This window comes from Miniopterus schreibersii (genome assembly GCF_964146895.1).
Source record: "Miniopterus schreibersii genome assembly, chromosome: 2".
Taxonomy (NCBI): domain Eukaryota; kingdom Metazoa; phylum Chordata; class Mammalia; order Chiroptera; family Miniopteridae; genus Miniopterus; species Miniopterus schreibersii.
Window position 1 is genome coordinate 21,469,604 of NC_138102.1, and position 21,851 is coordinate 21,491,454.

Genomic DNA, 21,851 nt, shown 5'->3' on the forward strand with positions numbered 1-21,851 from the left:
GCAAATATCTCATCAAGACCCTCTTTGCTATTACTTTGGATATATAACCAGAATATTAACACAGTAAAAAGGCAACCAAAGAAACTGGACAGAATATTTGCCAATTATATACCTGATAAGGAATGAATATCTAGAATACATATAGAGGGGTTACAACTCAACAACAAATAAAAAACCCTATTCAATAATGGCCAAAGGACTTGAATAGACATTTCTCCAAAGAAGATACACAAATGGCTTATGAACTCAAGAACAGATGCTCAACACCAACTAGTCATTAAGGGCATGCAAATAAAAAGCACTATGTACTACCACCTCACACCAATTAGGATGAATACTATTAAACAAACAAACAGAGAATAAAGTGTTTTCAAGTGTGTGAAGAAATTGGTACCCTTGTCCACTGTAAGTGGGATGTAAAATGGTACAGGCTCTTGGAAATACAATATGGCAAGTCTTCAAAAATTTAAAAATAGAATTCCCTAATTTCCATTTTGAAAGAATTTTTTTGCATTACATTTTAAAATATTTCACTTATGGAAATTGTGCTTGTATACCTTACAATTTATAGTCAAAATAAAAAATTTATTGCTTTTCTTGTTTGTAAACAGAAAAAAGTTATAGTTTTTAAAAATTTCTTTTCCATGTTTTTTTTTTTTGGAAATATTTGTTTGAGTAAGAGTTAATAATTAACATAAGAACATATAACCCCAAAATATTCACATCTGTTTATTTTACTAATTTATTTGCTTAACATTGCTTTTGTTATACATATGATATCACTGGTGATATACATATGATATATATGCCATATATTGATACATATATAAAACATTGATACATGATATATATTGATTATATATCACACATTTTATATACGATCTATATATATCAATTATATATAGTTTAAATATACATAATTTAATATACATCAATAGAAATTGATGATATATATTATTGAGTCTTTGTTTTCCTCCAGAGTAACTAGTACTTTCTTTGGATGGCCATGGATAATGCTGAGTGTCTCACTGAGAAATGAAAATTCCACCTTCCCTCTTTCGGTCACAGCTGAAGAAAACAATAAACTGAGTGTGGAACAGTTTGCGTGCCTGTCTGTTTTTCTCTCTCCTCCACCCCTGAGCCTGCACTTCTGTCCTTCCAGGGCCCTTACCTGAAGGTGGTCATCTTAAGCAGGACATTTCCACCTACACTCAACTCCTGAGCTCTTCTCCCCGGCTCTCCCACCACCCACTTGGGTTTACTGTGGGGTTAGCACCTACTGCTCTTGTTCAGGAAGGGCTCTGGGTGGTGGGCCGTGTTCCTCCTCCTGGTCCTTCTCATCAGACTTGGCTGACTGGGTGCAGCCTCATAAATCCAGCTATTTGCCCACCTGACCCTCCCCGCGACCCTGAACCAGGCTTCTGTGAGAGGCTGTGTTCGCTTTGGAGGCTGCACTTTATTTAACTCCAGGCCTCTTGCTTTACCCACCACCTTTCTCTTGCCCCTCTGCTGGGTGACCCATAGGGCAAGTCAGTGATCAAACTAAAGGGGTTCACTTGCCTGCGTGCAGCAAAATCCAATGCACACAAACAGGAGTTTGCAGCAAAGAAAGTAAAGGTTTATTTAAGGAATGATGCCAAGCTGGGAGACAGTCAGGTCTAAGACCTGGCTCCCCAGTGGCCTCCAGAGGATAGATTATATAGGGAAATAACCATTAGTCATGGTGGTGAAGGGAATTGAGGTCATGAGTTCTACTGATTGGTTGGGTTCGGGGTAGGCATAGTTGATCTTTGCATCTGGTCCTGATGTCAGCCATGTCATTGTTCTTCCTGGTTTCGTGAGGGTGTGGTCAGTAGGGCCATTCAGCTTTCATGGGCCTGGGGCTGAAACAAAACTGAAGTGAAGATATCTTTATTTTGAGCAAAACTCTGTTCCCTTGATCAGCAGATCTGAAGCTTTATTCTTAAGAGATTTGAATGGACCAGAATGGACCAGTTGAATAGACTGAGGTCGTAAGGGAGGTGCAGGCCAAAGTCTGCTTGTGTTCTGCCCAGGACTATCCAGCCTGAGCTACGAAGAGATCCAACTCCTCCAATATTCTATATACCTACTACTCATAAAACACCTCCAATTCAACATATTTTTAACTGAGCTCATTATCTCTCATTCCCTGATTCAATCTGCTGCTTGTAACATTGGTTCCCTCCTTTCATCCCAGTTGCTTAGTCATCTTAACAACTTCATCATTCTCCATATCTAATAATTCAACAAACCTATTTTTCTTTCAAAATATCTCTCAGGTATCATTACTACTTTACCCCCCCCCCCACCCCCCTTTAGACCTGAGGAGGTAGACAGTACTGGCCTAACCTATAGAAAATTCCTCTTAATGAAGTTATTGCTTCCAGTCCTCATCATTTCAATCCCACCACCCTTAGACTATTACAAGTTATCAATCTAACACAAAAATCTATCATTCATTTGCACTTAAATTTTTGTATAGTTTAAAATTATTTAAAAAAAATTTCTAAAATGCACTAACATCCATACAAGTCATTCACTCATCCAAATATAGCTCGGATCAAATGTCACATCTACTCTTTAGCTTCACTTGATATCTGTATAGAAAACAAAATTATCTTGGCTGTGCTCCCAGAGAACTTTGAACATCCCTCTAACAAGGATTTTTTACTTCTAGCTGTGGCATCTCTTGTACATATCTAGTTATCTGCTAGTCTCTAATGTACTTGGAAATAAGGAGAGTGTCACACGTATTTTGATATCAGCATAGTCCCAGGCTTCCAGGAAACATGTAAAAAGTACTTGTTCTTATAAACACATATGATTTAAATGCCTATAAGTCATGCATATTAAAAGCTGAGCCTTTATTACCAATCATGAAAAAAAAAGTAATGAATATAAATAACAAATACATATTTCACCTTTCTAACTTGATTGAACCACAGAAATTGTAAGTAGAAGCATGACCAGCCTTTTTTTAATACTCATCGTGCCTTCAGTGATGTATAGTAGGCGATAAAATTTTGATCAGGTTTTAGACAATCAGAAAGCATTTTATTTTAAGAGCAGCATAATTAACTTTGGTATATGAGATAAATAGTCATACAATTTGACATAAAGATAAAATACTAATTTTTATAATATATAAAAGTATTCAAATAAATGAGTATGGTATACAGCATGCATTGCAACAAAACTAAATAATTAGGCTGTAAATATGTTAGTGAAATACTGTATACAGAACCGGCTATTTAGAAGTAGAATTTTCTTGTGCTATTATTTGGTACTTGTACAATTTTTTTGGTAAATCACACTTAAACGATTTAAGAAAAGCATGAATAAAGACATATTTTCATTGTTCTATTTTGTCTCATTTTACACATTGGGAAAACACAATCATTTGATTTTGTGTATAAATATTGCATGTAAGGAGTGCAAACACAAGTATTCCATGGGGGAGCAACTTAAGAACTCTCTGGCAAAAAAGTCCTTGCAAAATTGAAATCACTAACAAGTCACTAACGTGCATATTAAGCCATCAAATGAAAGCTCTTTCCAAGTTAACTCCATTGCCTTTCTATGTGTGAACTCCACAGTGATGGGAGGAAAATTTATATTTAACTTTTATTAGTCTGCTTAGCCACAGAAACCAAATTATACACAAGGAAGAAATAATGAGAATGTAAAGTTGTATTTACAGGATCACTTCATACTTGTGACTTTTTCTGCTTGATCCTTACATTGTAACTTCATAGTGAGGGATTCAAACAAATACATACACTCATTTCATATTTAGTTTTTTACTTAGTTTGACCAAATATCTTTCTAAGAAACGAATTTACTGGCAATTGAAGAATTCATTTATATATGTTTTAACAACACCTCTTTATGTTCGTGGGTGCGTGTGTACTTGTTTAGACCCGAGACTTAAGCAGAAATCTGGGAGTAGATATGATTACAATAGGCAGTTGTCTGCTACTAAATCTAGCTTGAATTTCTACTGTCTTTTTCCTTCACTACAGTAATTCAGCTATTGTATGAGAAAGCTATGACGTGAACTCTTACAGTTGCCAAGAAATCCCGTCAAGAGCTGCTTCCAGAGAAAGCGGCTTCAGAGCCTAACGGAGGCACCTGGCGGGAGGCGGGCCACCGCCCCCCAGGAGCTCGGTGCGCGCGCAGCGGGCCGGCTGGGCGGGCGGCCTGCGGTGGGCGGGGCCGAGCAGCGGCGTCCCGCGCCCGCCGCCAGTCCTGCGCCGCCGCCCCGCGCGAGGCGCCACGGTTACCCCGCCAACCGCCCTCTCCGCGGGGAGGCTCAGCGGCCTCGCAATGCTGTTTCTCTTGCTGATCCTCTCAGGCCTAGGCCGGCTGACCTCCGCGGACCACTGTAAGTGGGGAACCGGCCCGGTGAGGGCGGCCAGGCGCAGTGTCCCTGGACGAGGCCAGTGTCGCCCCTGTTGCTGCAGAACCTCGGGCCAGGGGGGGATTGCCCCGGGTGCTGCTGCCACAGCCGCCTGGTTTCAGGGTCCTGGCGCGCCGGGTGGTTGGAGGGCTCAGAGCAGGCCTGGGACAGCTGGTCCTCACTCACCTGTCTCTGCGCTGGCGGGAGAGGGCGCCCTGCTCCTTGCGTGGTGGGGACCCAGCGAGCTGGATGGGCCCTGGGACCAGCCCTTCTTCACCTAGTCAGGGCTGAGGTGGGCGAGGCCCAAGTGCCTGTGCGCGGTGGTGGGTGATGCTCTCGCGGGAGGAGTGTCTTCCTGGAATCGCACCAAGTATGCGTGTGTGAGTGTGAGTGTGAGTGTGCGTGCGCGTGCGCGCACGGTGGGGCCTGGGGGTTCAGAGCGACGTGATAGGAGAGGTCATGTCAGCGAAGAGGAAGGATGCTCTGCACCCTGGGAATGCTCACACATGTGTTTTTTTACTGCAGACTCTGAAGCATCTCATCTGCAACTTACAGTGCCACGGAAGCTGCGAACCAACACCAATAATGGGGATCTGTCAGAAACACATGTAATTAAGAAATGACTTTTTTTTTTTTTTTTAAATGAGTAATTCTATTTTTCCTGGACTGCATGACACAAGTTAATTCATGAATAGCCCTTTGTGAAAAATTGTGTTCTAATTACTGTGTTTAAGAGCCATTTTGTCTGAATGAGAACGTGTGTTGATTGTCGTAATTTGTCAAGTGATATGTGAACATTATGACACTATAAAGATACTCGGTGATCTGACAGGAATTCAAGGATTGGAACCTCAGTAGCAGTGGCAGAGAGGAACATTGAATTGCCAGCTGGAAAACTATTAGGCACTGATATGAGGCAGGTGTTCCACACTGAATGCTCTACCTGATTGTCTCACTTTATGGCACCAGAAAAATATCTAGTGATTGTGTGTTTATAAAAGCTACTACACTAAAAATCTAAGTATCCAGAGAGGCTAAAGTTTTAGGAAAGTTTAGCATATACTGGGATAATGGAAACAAAAAGAAAACATGAGTATCCACAATAATAACAGAAAAAGAAAGCATTTACTACACTCAAACAAACTTAATACACTCAACACACACAACATTATGAGGGATAAGCATTATTAAAATATTAAATTAACTAGGAAGAGATAACAATTATAAATTTCTACAAATGTAATAAATGCCCTCAGCACATATAAAATAAAAACTGATAGAGGGAGAAATTTTCGAATCCATTTCATAGTGAGTCCATAGAACGTTTTCCTCTTAGCATGATACCCTCTTAAGTCCATCCATGTTGTCACAAATGGTAAGATTTCATTCTTTTTGATGGCTGAGTAATATTCCAGTGCCTCCCAAATCATACGCATTTCATGATGCGTTTTCATGATGCATTTCATGAGGCGTTTTGTGACTATATTTGTATATATAAAAATTATGTAGAAAAACAATAGATTTGAGTACTACTTCTTTTAGTGTCCTATCTTTATTTCATTGTTTGAGAATAAGCCCTGTATAACTTGTCTGCTACGTTGTGGAAAATAGATAATGTGCGAAACCCTGGAAATTGCAACTTGCTTTTATCTTTCAGAAAGCATCTCTAAATTTTAGATGGATATGTAAAATTAAAAAATAAGTTATTTCATCAAAGTAGATCAAAAGGTAAAATAAAATAGTGAAAACATCAAAAGTAAGTTGTTGCAACTATACTAATATCAGAGTAGAATTGAAAGTAAGAAGCACTTCTAGAAGTAAAAGCTACGTTATTATTGATAAAAGAATCAGTTTATCGTGAAGATATCAACATGTTAAATCTGTTTGCACCCACCAACAAAGCTCCAAAAAATGCAAGACAGAAAACCTACAGATTAAAAGAAGAAAGAAACAATGTCACAATAATCTTGGAAATGCCAACACACCTTTTTCAATAGGCTACAGAAGACTGAACACTAACAGGTTGAAAATGACATACAGAAAAGTGCACCCAATGACAAACTTCATGTTCTTTGCAAACTTGGAATGTTTAACAGAACTGAGTATGTGCTACCCCATAAAAGGGCCTATGTTTTCTGATGATGTTCCCGATTGGGTTCTTTGAGCTGCGATCTCTGAGGGGATTTGTGTAAATTAGGGTATGTCCTTGTGATGGGCCCTGTGGAAGGGGAGGGGAAAAAACAGATGCTTCTGACAACTATGGATACTTCCTTCAACCTTAAAAGGGGACCTGAATTGTTTCATTTGAATTTTCAATTTATTTGTGCTAGAAACTGCAAAGTTAGAAAAAGGATAATAAAATTTAAGTTTTTTCAAAGGTTCCTCAGCATTTCCAAATGTAACCATTTTAAATTAAAACTTGATTATGATATGTAATAAATGCCAGTGACTAGTGTTCTTAATTTGAAATAGATTTAGACTTCTTGAATTTCTATCATACATTCCACGATTAAAGAAAGATAGCAATATACGTCTATGTGTACATATAATTTTGACACATGCATAATACAGTCTTTGTTTATATAAAAGAGTCAATTTTAAAAATTATGTCTTGACTTTTAAGAATTTTACATTTCTAATAATTACTTTCTTTCTGAATACTTTGCTGTAGGTCATTTATACCATCCAAATTAACAGGAAAACATACACTCTCCATCTTGAAAAACAGTAAGTGGCCATTCTTTTATTCATACAGTTGTTTCTGGTTTCTTAAATTAGTACAGTCACTCCCCTAAATTGAGACTAAACAAAAGCATGAATATTACATTTATTTCACGTTATATCTTCTTCCTGATTCATGTCAGATGAGAATTTCATTCTTGCTTTTGAGATTTGAAATTTAACTTTCAAGCCAAATTCTGACTTGATGTAAATATTGAGGTATTTTAGATAGATTAAAACTACTCTGCATAACTCCTTAAAATGTAATCACAGTTGCAACAAGGAAGGGAATAGTTTTATTTGACTATGTTTAGCTTTGTTTGTCCTCATGTTATTTCATATATTTAAATTATTTTAAGCATTTTACTTGATAGTCTATAATATTTTTCTCACTTTGCTATAGTATTTGTAATGTCTTAAATGCTCAGTTTTCTATCTTCACTCTAGAAGATCAATATTAATAACTTTGTGCGTATCTTTTCCCAATTTTCCAGTTAAATTTCACCCTTCTTTTAAATAAAACCTACCCCAAATTTTGTTTTTACAAAAATGGGTGTTGCAACTGACAGGTCTTATTAAATAATGGTGCTTGTTTTCTTGCTCTTTGTATATGTTGTAACTCATCCTTTAATAGATAACATTCCACAGTGTGTAATATTGATAGGTAATGAGGTTCTCTCCAAGGATTGTCACTATTGAGTCCTGCAATGAACATGCTTGTATGTATATTTTTATGTAATATAGATTTTGTTTTGTAGCCTTGATATCAAGAAATAGGTTTCTGGATCAAGAAGTATGAATAATGTAATAGTGATAATAATAAAAAACAACAAAAGTAATTGACATTTATTGAACACATACCATTTGCTGGGCATATTTCTAAGCAATTTGCATGTAGTCACTGATTTAATACTCACATTTTGTAGTATATTAAGATTTTGAGAGACATTCCCAGTGTCTTTCTGAAAAGATGGTAGCAATTTAGATTTCCAAAAGCCTGCATGATGTGCTAAAATATTCTGTTTCATCTGAACATCAATTTGTATTTCCCTCAATAATTACTCTAAACATTTATTGGCTATTTGCATTTACCTGTATGAGGCTTGCCTATTCATATAGTTTTCTCATTATTTATTATTTTAATTATACTTTATTTTGTAGAGCAGTTTTAGTTTTACAGCAAAATTGACTGGAATGTACAGAGATTTCCCATATGCTCCCTACCCCCCACATATGTATAGCTTCCCTGTTATCAACAACCCCCATCAAAATGATATATTGTTAAAATTGATAATCCTAAATTGACACATCATTATCGCCCAAAGTCCATAGCTTACATTAGTTCAATATTTTTTATGCTGGCTTTTTTCTTTTGAATGATAAAAAATAAAATGGATAATTCTGAGAATAATTTAAACAGTTAGTGACACACATATAAGCGTTGTGCCTACACTGTTTTAAAAGAAGTGTATTGTCCATGGCCTGTAATACCGAAATCTGTTATTTGCATAACCAGACCTATTAATCTCTCTCACTCCCCATTGCTAATCACAATTATAATATTGACACATGTTCTTCTGTCATATTTTTATCTTCATTCATTTATATGTCGAGAGAGCAATAAGAATCATGTTTTCAGTATTTCTTAATAGTTGTAAAGACTCAATACTGTATATTCCATCAATTTATTTATCTTAATATGGTGGGCCACAAAAGTGACCCCAACACTACCTTTTCCTATATCTTCACTCTTTGCCATGTAACTAACTCTGTGTGTGTATCATCAAGAGGTAGGATAAATACGTTTCCTTCAGTCCCTCTACTCTCCAGCCCTTGGATCTGAATTTACGTTTGCAAGGCGAACTTCATGATGTGTGCTCTCACAGGGCCTCATGGTTGGAAGGGCCCTGCGCTTGGTTTAATGCTCTGCTGTTGCTGTCCTGAGATTCTTAGTACTTTTGGGCAAGAGACCTCGCATCTTTATTTTACCTGGGGGTCCCACAAATTGTGTAGCCCATTTTGTGGCTATGTGACTTCTTTGGCTAAAAAGATACTACCTGTCTTGATTCAAACAGAGGTTTGAAAAAGCTCTCATGCTTTTCTGCCTTCTACCTTGTTTGTTTATATCTTGTATGAGAATATGCTTAGGCCAGCTTGCTGAAAGATAGATACATGTGGAGTACACCCAAGGTGCTCTAATCATTCCTAAATAGGGCAACATTCAGCTAAATCCAGGACCATTGATCAAGCCTAGTCAATCAGCAGAACTACCATGGCTCCCCACATGTGACCCAGAAGTGTGAGCAATAGATACTTATTAGTCTGTTGTATGTGGTTGTGGTTTGGTGGTTGTTTTTAATGCAACACTTTGCATAATGTTATTTTTTTGAGATTCATATTGCTGTGTGCAAAATAAATTTTTTAAATACATATGCAGCCATCAAATGAATATATCTCACTTATTAATTATCCACCCATGTTTATAGCAAGGAAAGCTGGTATCCCTGGCCACAACTACCTGGGCACCAGTGACACTGATGGGTTATATGTAGGAAAATTCTTTTTTATTTTTGTATTTTTATTTTTGTTTAAAGTATTGCAGATGTCCCTTTTTCTCCCCAATGACCCGTTCCCCCCGTTCCTTCCCCCTCCCCAGTCCCTCTCCCCACCATTGTCCGTGTCCTTGGGTTGTGCATATATGCATATAAATTCTTTGGTTACTCTCTCCCCCTCCACCCCTCCGCCCCCCTCCATCCCTCTGACATTGGTCAGTCTCAACTATGCTTCCATGTCATTGAATCTATTCTGCTCATCAGTTTATTAAGTTCTTTAGATTCCACATATAAGCGAGATCATGTGATATTTGTCTTTTGCTGCCTGGCTTATTTCACTCAGCATAATATTCTCCAGGACCATCCATACTGTCCCAAAGGGTATGAGACTATTCTTCTTTACAGCTGCGTAGTACTCCATGGTGTAAATGTCCCACAGCTTTTTAATCCACTCATCTGCTGATGGGCACTTGGGCTGTTTCCACAGCTTAGATATTGTAAACTGTGCTGCTATGAACATCAGGGTACATATATCCTTTCTGATGAATGTTTCAGGATTCTTAGGATACATTCCTAGGAGTGGAATCACTGGGTCAAACGGCAGCTCCATTTTTAATTTTTTGAGGAACCTCCATACTGTTTTCCATAGTGGTTGCACCAGTCTGCATTCCCACCAGCAGTGTACTAGGGTTCCCCTTTCTCCACACCCTCGCCAGCACATGTCATTTGTTGTTTTTTTGATGGCAGCCATTCTGACAGGTGTGAAGTGATACCTCATTGTGGTTTTAATTTGCATCTCTCTGATGATTAGCGACGTCGAGCATTTTCTCATGTGTCTCTTGGCCATCCGTATGTCCACTTTGGAGAACTGTCTATTTAAGTCCTTTGCCCATTTCTTAATTGGGTTGTTTGTCTTCCTCTTGCTGAGTGCTGTGAGTTCTTTGTACACTTTGGAAATTAACCCCTTATCAGATTCATCCTTGGCAAATATGTTTTACCACACCGTGTGGTTCCTTTGTATTTTGAGGCTGTTTTCTTTTGCTGTGCAGAAGCTTTTTAGTTTGATGTAGTCCCATATGTTTATTTTTTCCTTTGTTTCTCTTGCCCTAGGAGTTGTATCAGTGAAAAGTCCACTACGTGGGATGTCTGTGACTTTACTGCCTATGTTTTCTTCCAGGATTTTTATGGTTTCGTGACTTACAGTTAAGTCTTTTATCCAGTTTGAGTTTATTTTTGTGTATGGTGAAAGTTGGTGGTCTAGTTTCATTTTTTTGCATGTATCTGTCCAATTTTCCCAGCACCACTTATTGAAGAGACTGTCCTTACTCCATTGGATACTCTTGCCTCCTTTGTCATATATTAACTGACCATAATGGCGTGGGTCTATTTCTGGGGTCTCTGTTCTGTTCCATTGATCTATATGCCTGTTGTTGTACCAATACCAGGCCGTTTTGATTACAGTGGCTTTGTAATACAGTTTGAAGTCTGGTAATGTGATCCCTCCCACTCTGTTCTTTTTTCTCAAGATGGCTGCAGCTATTTGGGGCCTTTTTTGGTTCCATATAAATTTTAGAAATGTTTGTTCTAGGTCTGTGAAATATGCTGTTGGTATTTTCATAGGAATTGCATGAAATTTTAAATTGCTTTGGGTAGTATAGACATTTTAATGATATTAATTCTTCCAATCCATGAGCATGGTATCTTCTTTCACTTGTTTAAATCTTCCTCTATTTATTTTTTCAGTATCAGGTAGTTTTCTGAGTACAGGTCTTTTACATCCTTGGTTGTTTATTCCTAGGTATCTTATTTTTTTAGTTGCAGTGGTAAATGGTATTGCTTTTTTAGTTTCTCTCTCTGAAAGTTCATTGTTGGTGTATAAGAATGCCATTGATTTCCAGATGTTGATTTTGTATCCAGTTACCTTGCCAAATTCGTTTATCAAATCTAGTAGTACTTTGATGGAGTCTCTAGGGTTTTGTATGTACAGTATCATGTCATTTGCAAATAATGACAGTTTTACTTCCTCCTTTCCAATTTGGATACCTTTTATGTTTTCTTCCTGTCTGATGGCTATGGCAAGGACTTCCAGTACTATGTTGAATAAGAGTGGTGAAAGTGGACATCCCTGCCTTGTTCCGGTTTTTAATGGAAATGGTTTTAGTTTTTGCCCATTGAGTATGATGTTGGCTGTAGGTCTGTCGTATATGGCCTTTATTATGTTGAGGTATGATCCCTCTATTCCCACTTTGCTGAAAGTTTTTATCAGAAATGGGTGCTGGATTTTGTCAAATGCTTTTTCTGCGCCTATTGATATGATCATATGATTTTTGTCCTTCATTTTGTTTATGTGGTGTATCACATTTATTGATTTGTGGATGTTGTACCAGCCTTGCATCCCTGGAATAAATCCCACTTGGTCATGATGTATGATCTTTTTAATGTATTGCTGGATCTTGTTTGCTAGTATCTTAGTGAGGATTTTAGTATCTATATTCATCAGGGATATTGGCCTGTAATTTTCTTTCTTTGTAGTATCTTTATCTGGTTTTGGGATTAGGATGATGCTGGCCTCATAAAAAGAGTTTGGGAGTTTTCCCTTCTCTTGAATTTTCTGGAATAGTTTGAATAGAATAGGTGTTAATTCTTTGAATGTTTGGTAGAACTCGCCTGTAAATCCATCTGGTCCAGGACTTTTGTTTGCTGGGAGTTTTTTGATTACTGCTTCAATTTCATTATTTGTTATTGGCCTATTGAGGTTTTCTGCCTCTTCTTGATTCAGCTTTGGAAGGTTGTATGCTTCTAGGAATTTGTCCATTTCACCCATGTTGTCCAATTTGTTTGCATATAGTTGCTCATAATATTTTCTTAGCATCCTTTGTATTTCTGTTGGGTCAGTTGTTATATCCCCTCTTTCATTTCTGATTTTATTTATTTGCGCCTTCTCTTTTTGTTTTTTAGTGAATCTGGCTAAAGGTGCATCAATCTTATTTACCTTTTCAAAGAACCAGCTTTTAGTTTCATTGATTTTTTGTATTGTTTTTTTAGTCTCTGTGTCATTAATTTCTGCTCTGATCTTTATTATTTCCTTCCTTCTACTTCCTTGGGGATTTTCTTGCTTTTCTTGTTCTAGTTCTTTTAGTTGTTGTGTTAGATGGTTCATTAACTCTTTTTCTTGTTTTTTGAGATAGGCCTGTAATGCTATGAATTTTCCTCTCAGGACTGCTTTTGCTGTGTCCCATAGGTTTTGGGTTGTTGTCTGTTCATTTTCGTTGCTTTCCATGAAGTGTTTGATTTCTTCCTTGAACTCCTTGGTAACCCATTCATTGTTTAATAACATGCTATTTAGCCTCCATGTGCTTGAATATTTTTGAGTTTTTTTATAGTGGTTGATTTCTAGTTTCATGGCATTGTGATCCGAGAAGATGCTTGATATGATTTCAGTCTTCTTATATTTGTAGAGACTTGCCTTGTGCCCTAACATGTGGTCTGTTTTTGAGAATGTTCCATGTGCACTTGAGAAGAATGTGTATTCTGCTGCTTTGGGGTGAAATGTTCTGTAAATGTCAATTAAATTCATTAGGTCTAGTGATTCATTTAAGGTCTGCGTTTCCCTGTTGATTTTTTGTCTTGATGATCTGTCCAATGCTGACAGTGGGGTGTTAAAGTCCCCCACTATGATTGTGTTGCTGTCAATCTCCCCTTTAAAGTCCCCCAAGAAATTTTTTATATATTTAGGTGCTCCTGTATTGAGTGCATAAATGTTTATAAGGGTTATTTCCTCCTGTTGGATTGATCCCTTTAGTAATATGTAGTGACCATCTTTGTCTCTTGTTATGGTCTTTATTTTGAAGTCTGTTTTGTCTGAAATAAGAATTGCTTCTCCAGCTTTCCTTTCCTTTCCATTTCATGGAATATTTTATTCCATCCCTTCACTTTTAGCCTGTGTGAGTCTTTTGGTCTCAGGTGGGTCTCTTGTAGACAGCATATATTTGGGTCCTGTTTTCTTATCCATTCAGCTACCCTATGTCTTTTGATTGGACCGTTTATTCCATTTACATTTAAGGTTACTATTGATATCAACTTATTTACTGCCATTTTTCCCCTTTATGCTGATGTACCATTCTCTCATTATTCTTTCTGTTTCTTAAAGCAGTCCTTTTAGTATTTCTTGCAATGCTGGTTTAGTGGAACTGAACTCCTTTACCCTTTTTTTTGTCTGGGAAGCTTTTTATTTCACCTTCAAATTTAAATGATAGCCTTTCTGGATAAAGCAATCTTGGTTGCATGTTCTTGCTTTTCATTACTTGCAGAACTTCATGCCACTCCCTTCTGGTCTGAAGAGTCCCTGTTGAGAAATCAACTGTCATCCTTATGGGGATTCCCTTGTAGGTCACTGCTTGTCTCTTTCTTGCAGCCCTTAATATTTTCTCTTTGTCCTTGCCATTTGCCATTTTAATTATGATGTGTCCTGGAGTGGGTCTCTTGGGATCCCTCTTGTTTGGACCCTCTGTGCTTCCTGAATTGGTGTGGCTTTCTCCTTCGCCAGCCTAGGGAAGTTTTCTATCATTATTTCCTCCACCAAGTTCTCTATCCCTTACTCTCTTTCCTCCCCCTCTGGCCCTCCTATAATGCAAATGTTGTTTCGCTTAATGTTGTCCCAAAGCTTCCTTAGACTGTCCTCATGTTTTTTAAGTGTTTTTTCTTTTTGCTGCTCTGATTGTGTGATTTGTTCTACCTTGTCTTCTAAGTCACTTATTCTATCCTCTGCTTCACTGAGCCTGCTTTTAATTCCTTCCAGTGCATTCTTGATATCAGATACAGCATTCTTTATCTGTCTGAGTTTTATTTATGGTATATATCTCTTTTTTCATATTTTCACTAAGGTCCTCGATCTTATCATCTAGAGTCTTCTTAAGTTCCTTGAACATCTTCATCATCCATACTCTGAACTCCATTTCTGATAGCTTGCTTAACTCCGTCTCATCAAAGTCTTTTTCTGGTGATGTTACCTTGTCTTTAATTTGGGGGTTGTTTCTTTGTCTCCCCATTTTGGTAGGTCTTAGTGTTTGTATCTATATATTAGATATACTTGCTGACCCCCAGTCTTGTGGGATGGGATTTTGTCTTGTGGGTCCAGTGGAGCCCAGAGGTGTGTTTTCCTTATACCTCTGAGCTCTTTAGTCTAGTCGTGTGCCTCTTGTGGGTGTCCCTTTTTTGGTTTCTTTATGTTCTCCTGTTGTGGTTGGGTCTAGATTGTTGTTGATCAGTCCTTGGGAGGAGCCTTCTCTCAGGTTGGTTAACTGTGTCTCAGCCCCAACCTCATCGTGTAAGCTGTTGTATGGGTGCTGGCAAGGCAGGCCAATGCACAACTAAAATGCCAGGAAACAAGAGGTATTTTACAAAATATCTTGACAATAACAATGAAAACAATTCACGTGAAAATAGAACTGGGAGAGTGAAGGGAGAACACAACACACCCACACACACACATACAGAGAAAAAAAAAGAAGAAGAAGAAAAAAAAAAGATGCTTAACAAAAACGAAAAAGAAAAGTAACGCTTAGAGAGAGAGAGATGTATATAGTTGTTAATACTGGTGAAAATTTGGAAACTAATAATAAACTAAAATGTAAAAAATAGAGAAGCTACTGGGAGGTAACAGAAGCAGAGAAAAGATTCTGAAAGAAGGGCCAGCAAAGAATAAAGGGAGAGAATAGAAATAGGATAGTAGTTGAAACTGAGAAAACAAAAATACAATAAAGAGAATCGGAGAAACTAACAATCAGACAGGAAGACAGAGGGAGCATAATGAAAGAATGAAAGAAAAGTAGAAAAAGAAACAAAAGAAAAAAGTTATATTAATGGATTGAGAGGAGAGAGAGAGATAAAGCCCTGGCAGGGAGGGAGTCCAGTAAGAGATTTGGGGGAAACTATAGAGGGAAGCAGTAAACTTGGATATAATGATAAAGTCTCAGTCGTTGAGCAGGGATATCAAGAAAGTCTTGATATTAGAAGCAAGGATACAAGAAAACAAAGCAACTATCCAAAACAAAACTAAAAGACAAGCAAAGCAAAACAAAATTCTTTTATAAAAAGGAGAAAAAAAAAATTTAGTTAAAAAAATGTAGAAAAAAATTTATTATAAAATTTAAAAAAGAAGAAAAAACAAAGGAAAAAAATAGAAAAAATAAACAAGCCCACAAACAAAAAACAAACAAAAAAATTCCCAAAACCAAAAAAACCACAAAACCATACAAAAGGAAGAAACAGCAGGAAAAAAAAGGTAGTTGATCAGGTGAGTTTTATCTGGGCAACTTATGTTGTCTAAGGGTCACTGTTTTTTGTGATTTCCGTTCTCCTGGGAGGTGCTTGTGTATCAGCCAATGTGAGGAGCGTCTGGGTTTGGCTCTGGTGTCCTTAGGTAGATGGTTGATCTGAGGCTCTCCATGGACCACCTCCTCTTGTCAGCTATTGTGCAACCTTGTAGTCGCCTGGTCTTACTCCAGTCTTCTGTAGAGTCTTTAGGGTGCAGGGTGGCTAGTGTAGCTCAGGGTATCACTCCCTCTAGAGGTTTCGCTGTCAGGCGCTCACTCTGCGGGAGTTAGTCTCTGTTCCAACGTCAGCTCCTCAGTCCCTACCCTGTCCTCTGATTCTAGTTCCCTAGGCTCTGTCCTGCTGCAGCTTCAGATTGATTTCAGCCTGTTGCCTTTTCTGTATGGGCCGTTTCAGCAGCCTGGGCTCAGTGGATCCGATTAAAAACACCTTCTGGTGAGCCCTTTGCCTGCCCTGCCCCCAGCAGGGGTTTTCAGCGTTTCCTCCAGTTCCCAAACAACAGTCCCTGAGAGTCTTATTCTTATAAATTCCTCCTGTGAGCTGCTCTCCCTTCCCCCTCAGGACTGTGCCCTGGGGGATGTCTGGGGCTTCAGTGAGCGGGGCCACCCCTTTCCTATGGGGGGGTTGCTCCCAGCTGCAGGAGATGCCGGTGGGCTCCACCCCTCCCTGCTCAGTTCTGGTTGGCTGGTCGCAGCTGGCCCGCCCCTCAGACCGTCTCCAGTGCAGGCCCCAACCCCAGCCTCTGCTCATCTGTCCCTGTGGTGCCAGCCAGCCGGGAAGGTGGGAACAGTTCCCCAGTCAAACTTGCAAATGCACAAAGCAACACACAGGCAGAGAGTCCGCCCTGCAGGGTCTCGCCACCCTCGCTCCAAGGCACCTAGAGGGAGGGGACCCAAAGTCAGCTCCAAGCAGCTCCCTGCACTGCTGGTCTCAGCAAAGCTGGAGTGGCTTCAGGCCCCACCAAGGCGCCCCTCAGGGCTGGGTGCAGGTCTCAGCCTCCCGGCACATGGAGCTCAGGGCAGGGAGGGCTCCTCCTCTTCCCCGCACCACGCAGATTCCCCGCTTTTGGGGCTCAACACAATGCCCCTCAGGGAGGCATAGGGTCCCCGTGTGCGGCTGCTCAGCCCAGACCTCTGGTCCCTTACCACTTGGGTGCCACAGCCCTTGGGACAGCCTTCCCTATGGTCAGCACCCCGAGCACCAGACGCTGGTCACAGCCACCAGTAGAGGCTTTGTTTCCTAGGAAGGTGCCGTCCCCTCCCAGACTCACCGCTCCCCTGGGATCCTCTGCCCTGTGCGTGGGGCGCTCCTTCTCCTCGTTGCTCTAGGTGTGGGGTCCCCGCTATTAGATGCAGTCCGCACTCTCGAGGGGAGGGAGCTTTGCAGCCTCCAAGCCTCCAGGCTCGGAGCCCAGCACAGGCTTCAGGGGGTCTCCCCCTTCCTACGGTCCCCCATTCTTACCGGACTCCGTGATGTGTCTTTAGTGCTCCCCACTCGCACTCTGTCCATTCAGGTGTGTTTCTCTGATTTTTTCAAGCTGGTTATGTAGGATTTTAGGAGTAAATGGAGTCCGTGGCTGGGAGCGGGGACGCTCTGCTGCTTCTCACAGCACCGCCATCTTCAGGTCTCCAAGAAAATTCTTATGTGCTATATATATATATATTGCAAATTTTTTGCTTCAAAAAGTTATACCAGTTTTCAATCACACCAGCAATCCAAAAGGTTTTCTGTACTCTACACTGCCAACAAAATGAGTATCTTTACTCATTTATTTTGCTAACTAATGGGTGAGAAATGCTATTTTATTGTTGTTTTGATATGCACTTCACTGGTTATTAATAACATGTAGTATCTTTTCAGATGTTTACCGACCATTCTAATTGAATTGCCTCTCCCAAGATTTTGTTTTTTCTTTTGGATTTTTATTTTTATTTATTTGCCTTGTGTATTTATTTTTAGTCTATGGCTCATCAGTCTGCCTTTTTTCTTCTACTATGATCAGTTTTGGGGAACTTGTGTTTACTATAGGTATTAACCCTTTATCTGTTCTATATGTTGCAAATATGCCACCCAGCCTATTGCTTGTGATCTTCCTTTGTTTGTGGGATGTAAAAATGAAATTTTTATATAATCATTATATTCATATTTTCCTTTCTAGGTCCTCAGATTCCTCCCTTTTGCCTCTCACATTCACTATAGGAGTACTATAATATTCCTATAGTATTTTTAAAATTCTATTTACATTTAAGATGCCAATCCAATGCTTTCTGTTACTTAAATGTCTTGCATTAGTCCAGTTTTATCACTGCTTCATTTTTTTTCTTTTATTGCAATTTTATGCTGACTCAAGTAACGTTTAGTTAGAATACTTTCACATTATATGCTTTAGATAGAATATGCAGATGGAAAGCTTTCTGAATCTGCATATCTGCAAAGGTCTCTTGTTTTCCTCATTGACTAACATCTTTGCACTGTGTAGTATTTGTGAGACATATTCCTTTGCTATAAATTTTTATAATTTGATATAGTCCATTGTAAGTGAATTTTCCAGTATGTTCTCTCTGTATGTGGTGTTATATTAATCCTCCCTGATATATCATAAGTTCCTTGATTTTTTAAATTTTATTTTTAAGTCCCTACACATTACTTACTCCACGGAAAATCTGTGGTTTCTTCCTGGGTCATTTTGTTCTGCCCTGTATATCATAGTTTTTTCTATAACTGTTTCAAAATCTTTGTTTTTGCTGTGTATTTTACCAGGATCTGTTCTCTTTATTGGCTGGGCCTCTTGTCTAGTCTCAGTAACCAAATTCTCTTTGGCGCATTTATTAAATTAGTCAACTTTGCCTGTCATGTATTTTAGAGTCAGAGTGTTCTTTTTTTTTCCTTCTTCAACTGATATTCTTTGACAGCTTGTTAACTTTTCTTGAAAATATGATTATTTTCTTCAATTCATGCTACTTCATTAGGAACTAACTTTCAGGTGTTGCTTTCTTCTGTTTTGTTGTTCATTTTCCTTACAGTGGGTCTCGTTTTTCTTTGAATGGTCGTTTGTGTCTTTATTTCTTCACTGATTAAGCTGGACTGTTTTGTTGTTTCACGTAGACGCAAAAAGTATATTTTGAGGGCCCAGGGTGAAGAAACTTGCAAACTAAAGCTTTATCCTTTTAATTATGTTTGTAAGATATCTGTTAAGTTTTTCCCCTCTGATTTCTTTTTCCTGGGGACTGCTTGGATTCCCATTTCCACCACCTCCGTGGAGATGCCTACAGATATTAACATGGCACTCTGCCTTGGCCCAGAGTTCATGCTCCAGGCACTTGCACCTGAACCAGCCCAGGCCATTCAGTTTTTCCTTAAGTGTGTGTGTGTGAACTGATAAATATCTGTCTTTCTTGGGGGAAGCTCTCTAGTTCTGTTATTTGAATGGAGGAAAAGGAAAAGTTATCAGGAATGAGAGACAATGAAGCAGATACAGAAAGAGAAGTCCTGGTGACAGAAAGTATGATGTGACTGCTTTAGTCTCTTTGGATTCTGGCCTTGAAATGCCTTTTGGTGTTTGGAATCCTTGAGAAATTCCAGTCTCCCTACAATAAATAATGCTGTTAGATTGTTCCATGATCATCACTTTTTTCCTGGTAAGAAGATTAAACTTCTGTTTATATTAGTTGGTCTACAGGGATCCTTTAGGTTAGCTTAGGAAATGTGAGCAGAACACTAGTATCCCGCTTCTAAACAAAGGCTTCACGAACTGTTGAGCACTTCTACAATTTTTTTCTCTTTCTGCCACAAGAAAGGCGTGTTCCTAGGAGGGGTCATGTCTTTTCCTGGGTTCCAGAACGAAGGTAGTGTGGAGCTGAACCTGCAGTCAACTGGCAAAGAACATCCATTGCTGTTTTAAGGCAATAAGAATATTGGCATTCCTTTTTACCACAGCATAACTTCATGAAAACTAATGATAAAAACATACATTTTTTGGTCTTCATCAGTTGAGGGCTACTTGTTAGAAAATTTTAACTAGCATGTTTAAGCTATTAGATTTATTGATGGTTAAATCTAAAATAAAACTTTGTTGTGGGAACCTGGAAACTCTTGTTTTTACTACAGATAAAGCTGTGTCATTACAGCATTCATACTGGTATCTGGTTATAGTGATTACTATTGTCTCCTGTATACACATTATGCTATCAGAAAGCAAAGTAGATAATGGAGAGATGAGTCCATTTAATTTTTTGGATATTTGAGCTTGTATAATTGAAAATAAATTTTGTTTAATTTAATGATTCTGAAAGTTACTTTTGTTAATGAAATTATTACAATGAAGTATCATTATCTTGGTTGAATTAGGTCATTTTTAGACCCTCATTTCCTGGTATATGCATACAACAAATCAGGAACATTGTATCCAGATTCTTCATTTAGAAAGGTAAGTTTTGCTTTTACTCCGTGTAGATTATATTTTGTATGTGGTTAAAGTGCCATTGTTGGAAAGAAAAATTACGTGTTTTTTAATCCTCACCCAAGAATATTTTCCCATTGCTTTTTCAGAGAAAGGGGAAGGGTGAAAGAGAGACAGAAACACCTATGTGAGAGGGACACATCTATTGGTTGACTCCCGCACGCAACCCGGCAGGGGTAGGGATCAAGCCTGCAACCATGTTATGTGCCCTTGACCGGAATCGGTCCCGAGACCCTTCAGTCCATGGGCCAAAGCTCTAACCACTGAGCTTTCAGCTAGGGTGAAAAATAATGTTTTATACTCCACAGAATTATTAGGGAAACAGGTCACAAGTCCAAATATAATGTGGCAATTAACAATGAAGTCTTATTGAATAGAACAACTATTTTAAAAATAATTTTTTTTCTTAAATATATCTATTGATTTCAAAGAGAGAAAGGGAGTGGGAGAGGGAGAGTTAGAAACATCGATGATGGGAGAGAGTCACTGATCGGCTGCCTCCTGGACGCCCCCTACTGGGATTGAGGCTGCAACCCAGGCATGTGCCCTGACTGAGAATGGAACCAAGATCTCCTGGATCATAGTTAGATGCTCAACCACTGAGCCACGCAGTCTGGGCAAGAACAACTACTTTTTAGATTTAAAATTCAGGAACCACTTGTCCAAGAAGGACATTTAAACTATCGGGAAGTATCGATAGGAGTTTGAAAGGAAACGAACAAAAAAAAAAAGTGAAAGAACTAAAAAAACCCTAAACACATTGAGTAGTTTAAATTGATATATCCTAGGACCTCAGTGGTGGGGGTAACCTTGGAAATTATAGGTGAACTACTGGGAAAGTCAGGACACAAAAGTATACTGGGTACAGAAAATGAATATGTTCACATGGGAAATGTAGGAATTTCAACTGTATCCCAAAATGCAGGTAGGAGTCAAGAAATTTTTAAAAGCATGTGAGAAAGTTAGCTTTTAGTCGGTAAGGTTCTCATTTTGCCAGAAACTACGATTAGGAAGAAGCCAGTGTTCGACAAGCCCAGCTTGGGGTTTAGACCCCAGAGTTCTCAGTGGGACCCCCATAGCTGAGGTATGTGTCTGGAACTTCAGCTGCTGCTTGTGGGAGCCTGGCCAGCCCTCTCGCTCTTCCACACTTCCTACCAATCTGTACTTTGCATTCTTGGTTATAAGGGTTCTCTCCAGCTAGTCTTCAGTTGATTATTCAGGATGGGTTTTCTATATTTTAGTTGTAATTCAAGTTTGGTTCTGGGAGTGTCAGTGTAGCTTCCACTTAACCCACCACCATCTTGGAATCTCTTCAAAAGTAGGTATAATTCACACCAGATGGCTACTGTTGTGTTGGCTGTTGTCA

At 38.9% G+C, this 21,851-nt stretch overlaps 1 protein-coding gene across 1 annotated transcript in view; it reads left to right on the plus strand.

Moving 5' to 3' along the window:
- The first annotated feature begins 4,229 nt into the window (after positions 1-4,229).
- The window catches only part of LOC308553269 (A disintegrin and metallopeptidase domain 3-like), a 98,638-nt gene continuing 81,016 nt past the window's right edge, over positions 4,230-21,851 (plus strand). The window contains exons 1-4 of the mRNA XM_081129086.1: positions 4,230-4,405; positions 4,946-5,028; positions 7,092-7,147; positions 20,374-20,452. Coding sequence (XP_080985212.1) covers positions 4,348-4,405; positions 4,946-5,028; positions 7,092-7,147; positions 20,374-20,452 — 276 coding nt within the window. The 5' untranslated portion in view covers positions 4,230-4,347. The remainder of the gene's footprint in view (positions 4,406-4,945; positions 5,029-7,091; positions 7,148-20,373; positions 20,453-21,851) is intronic.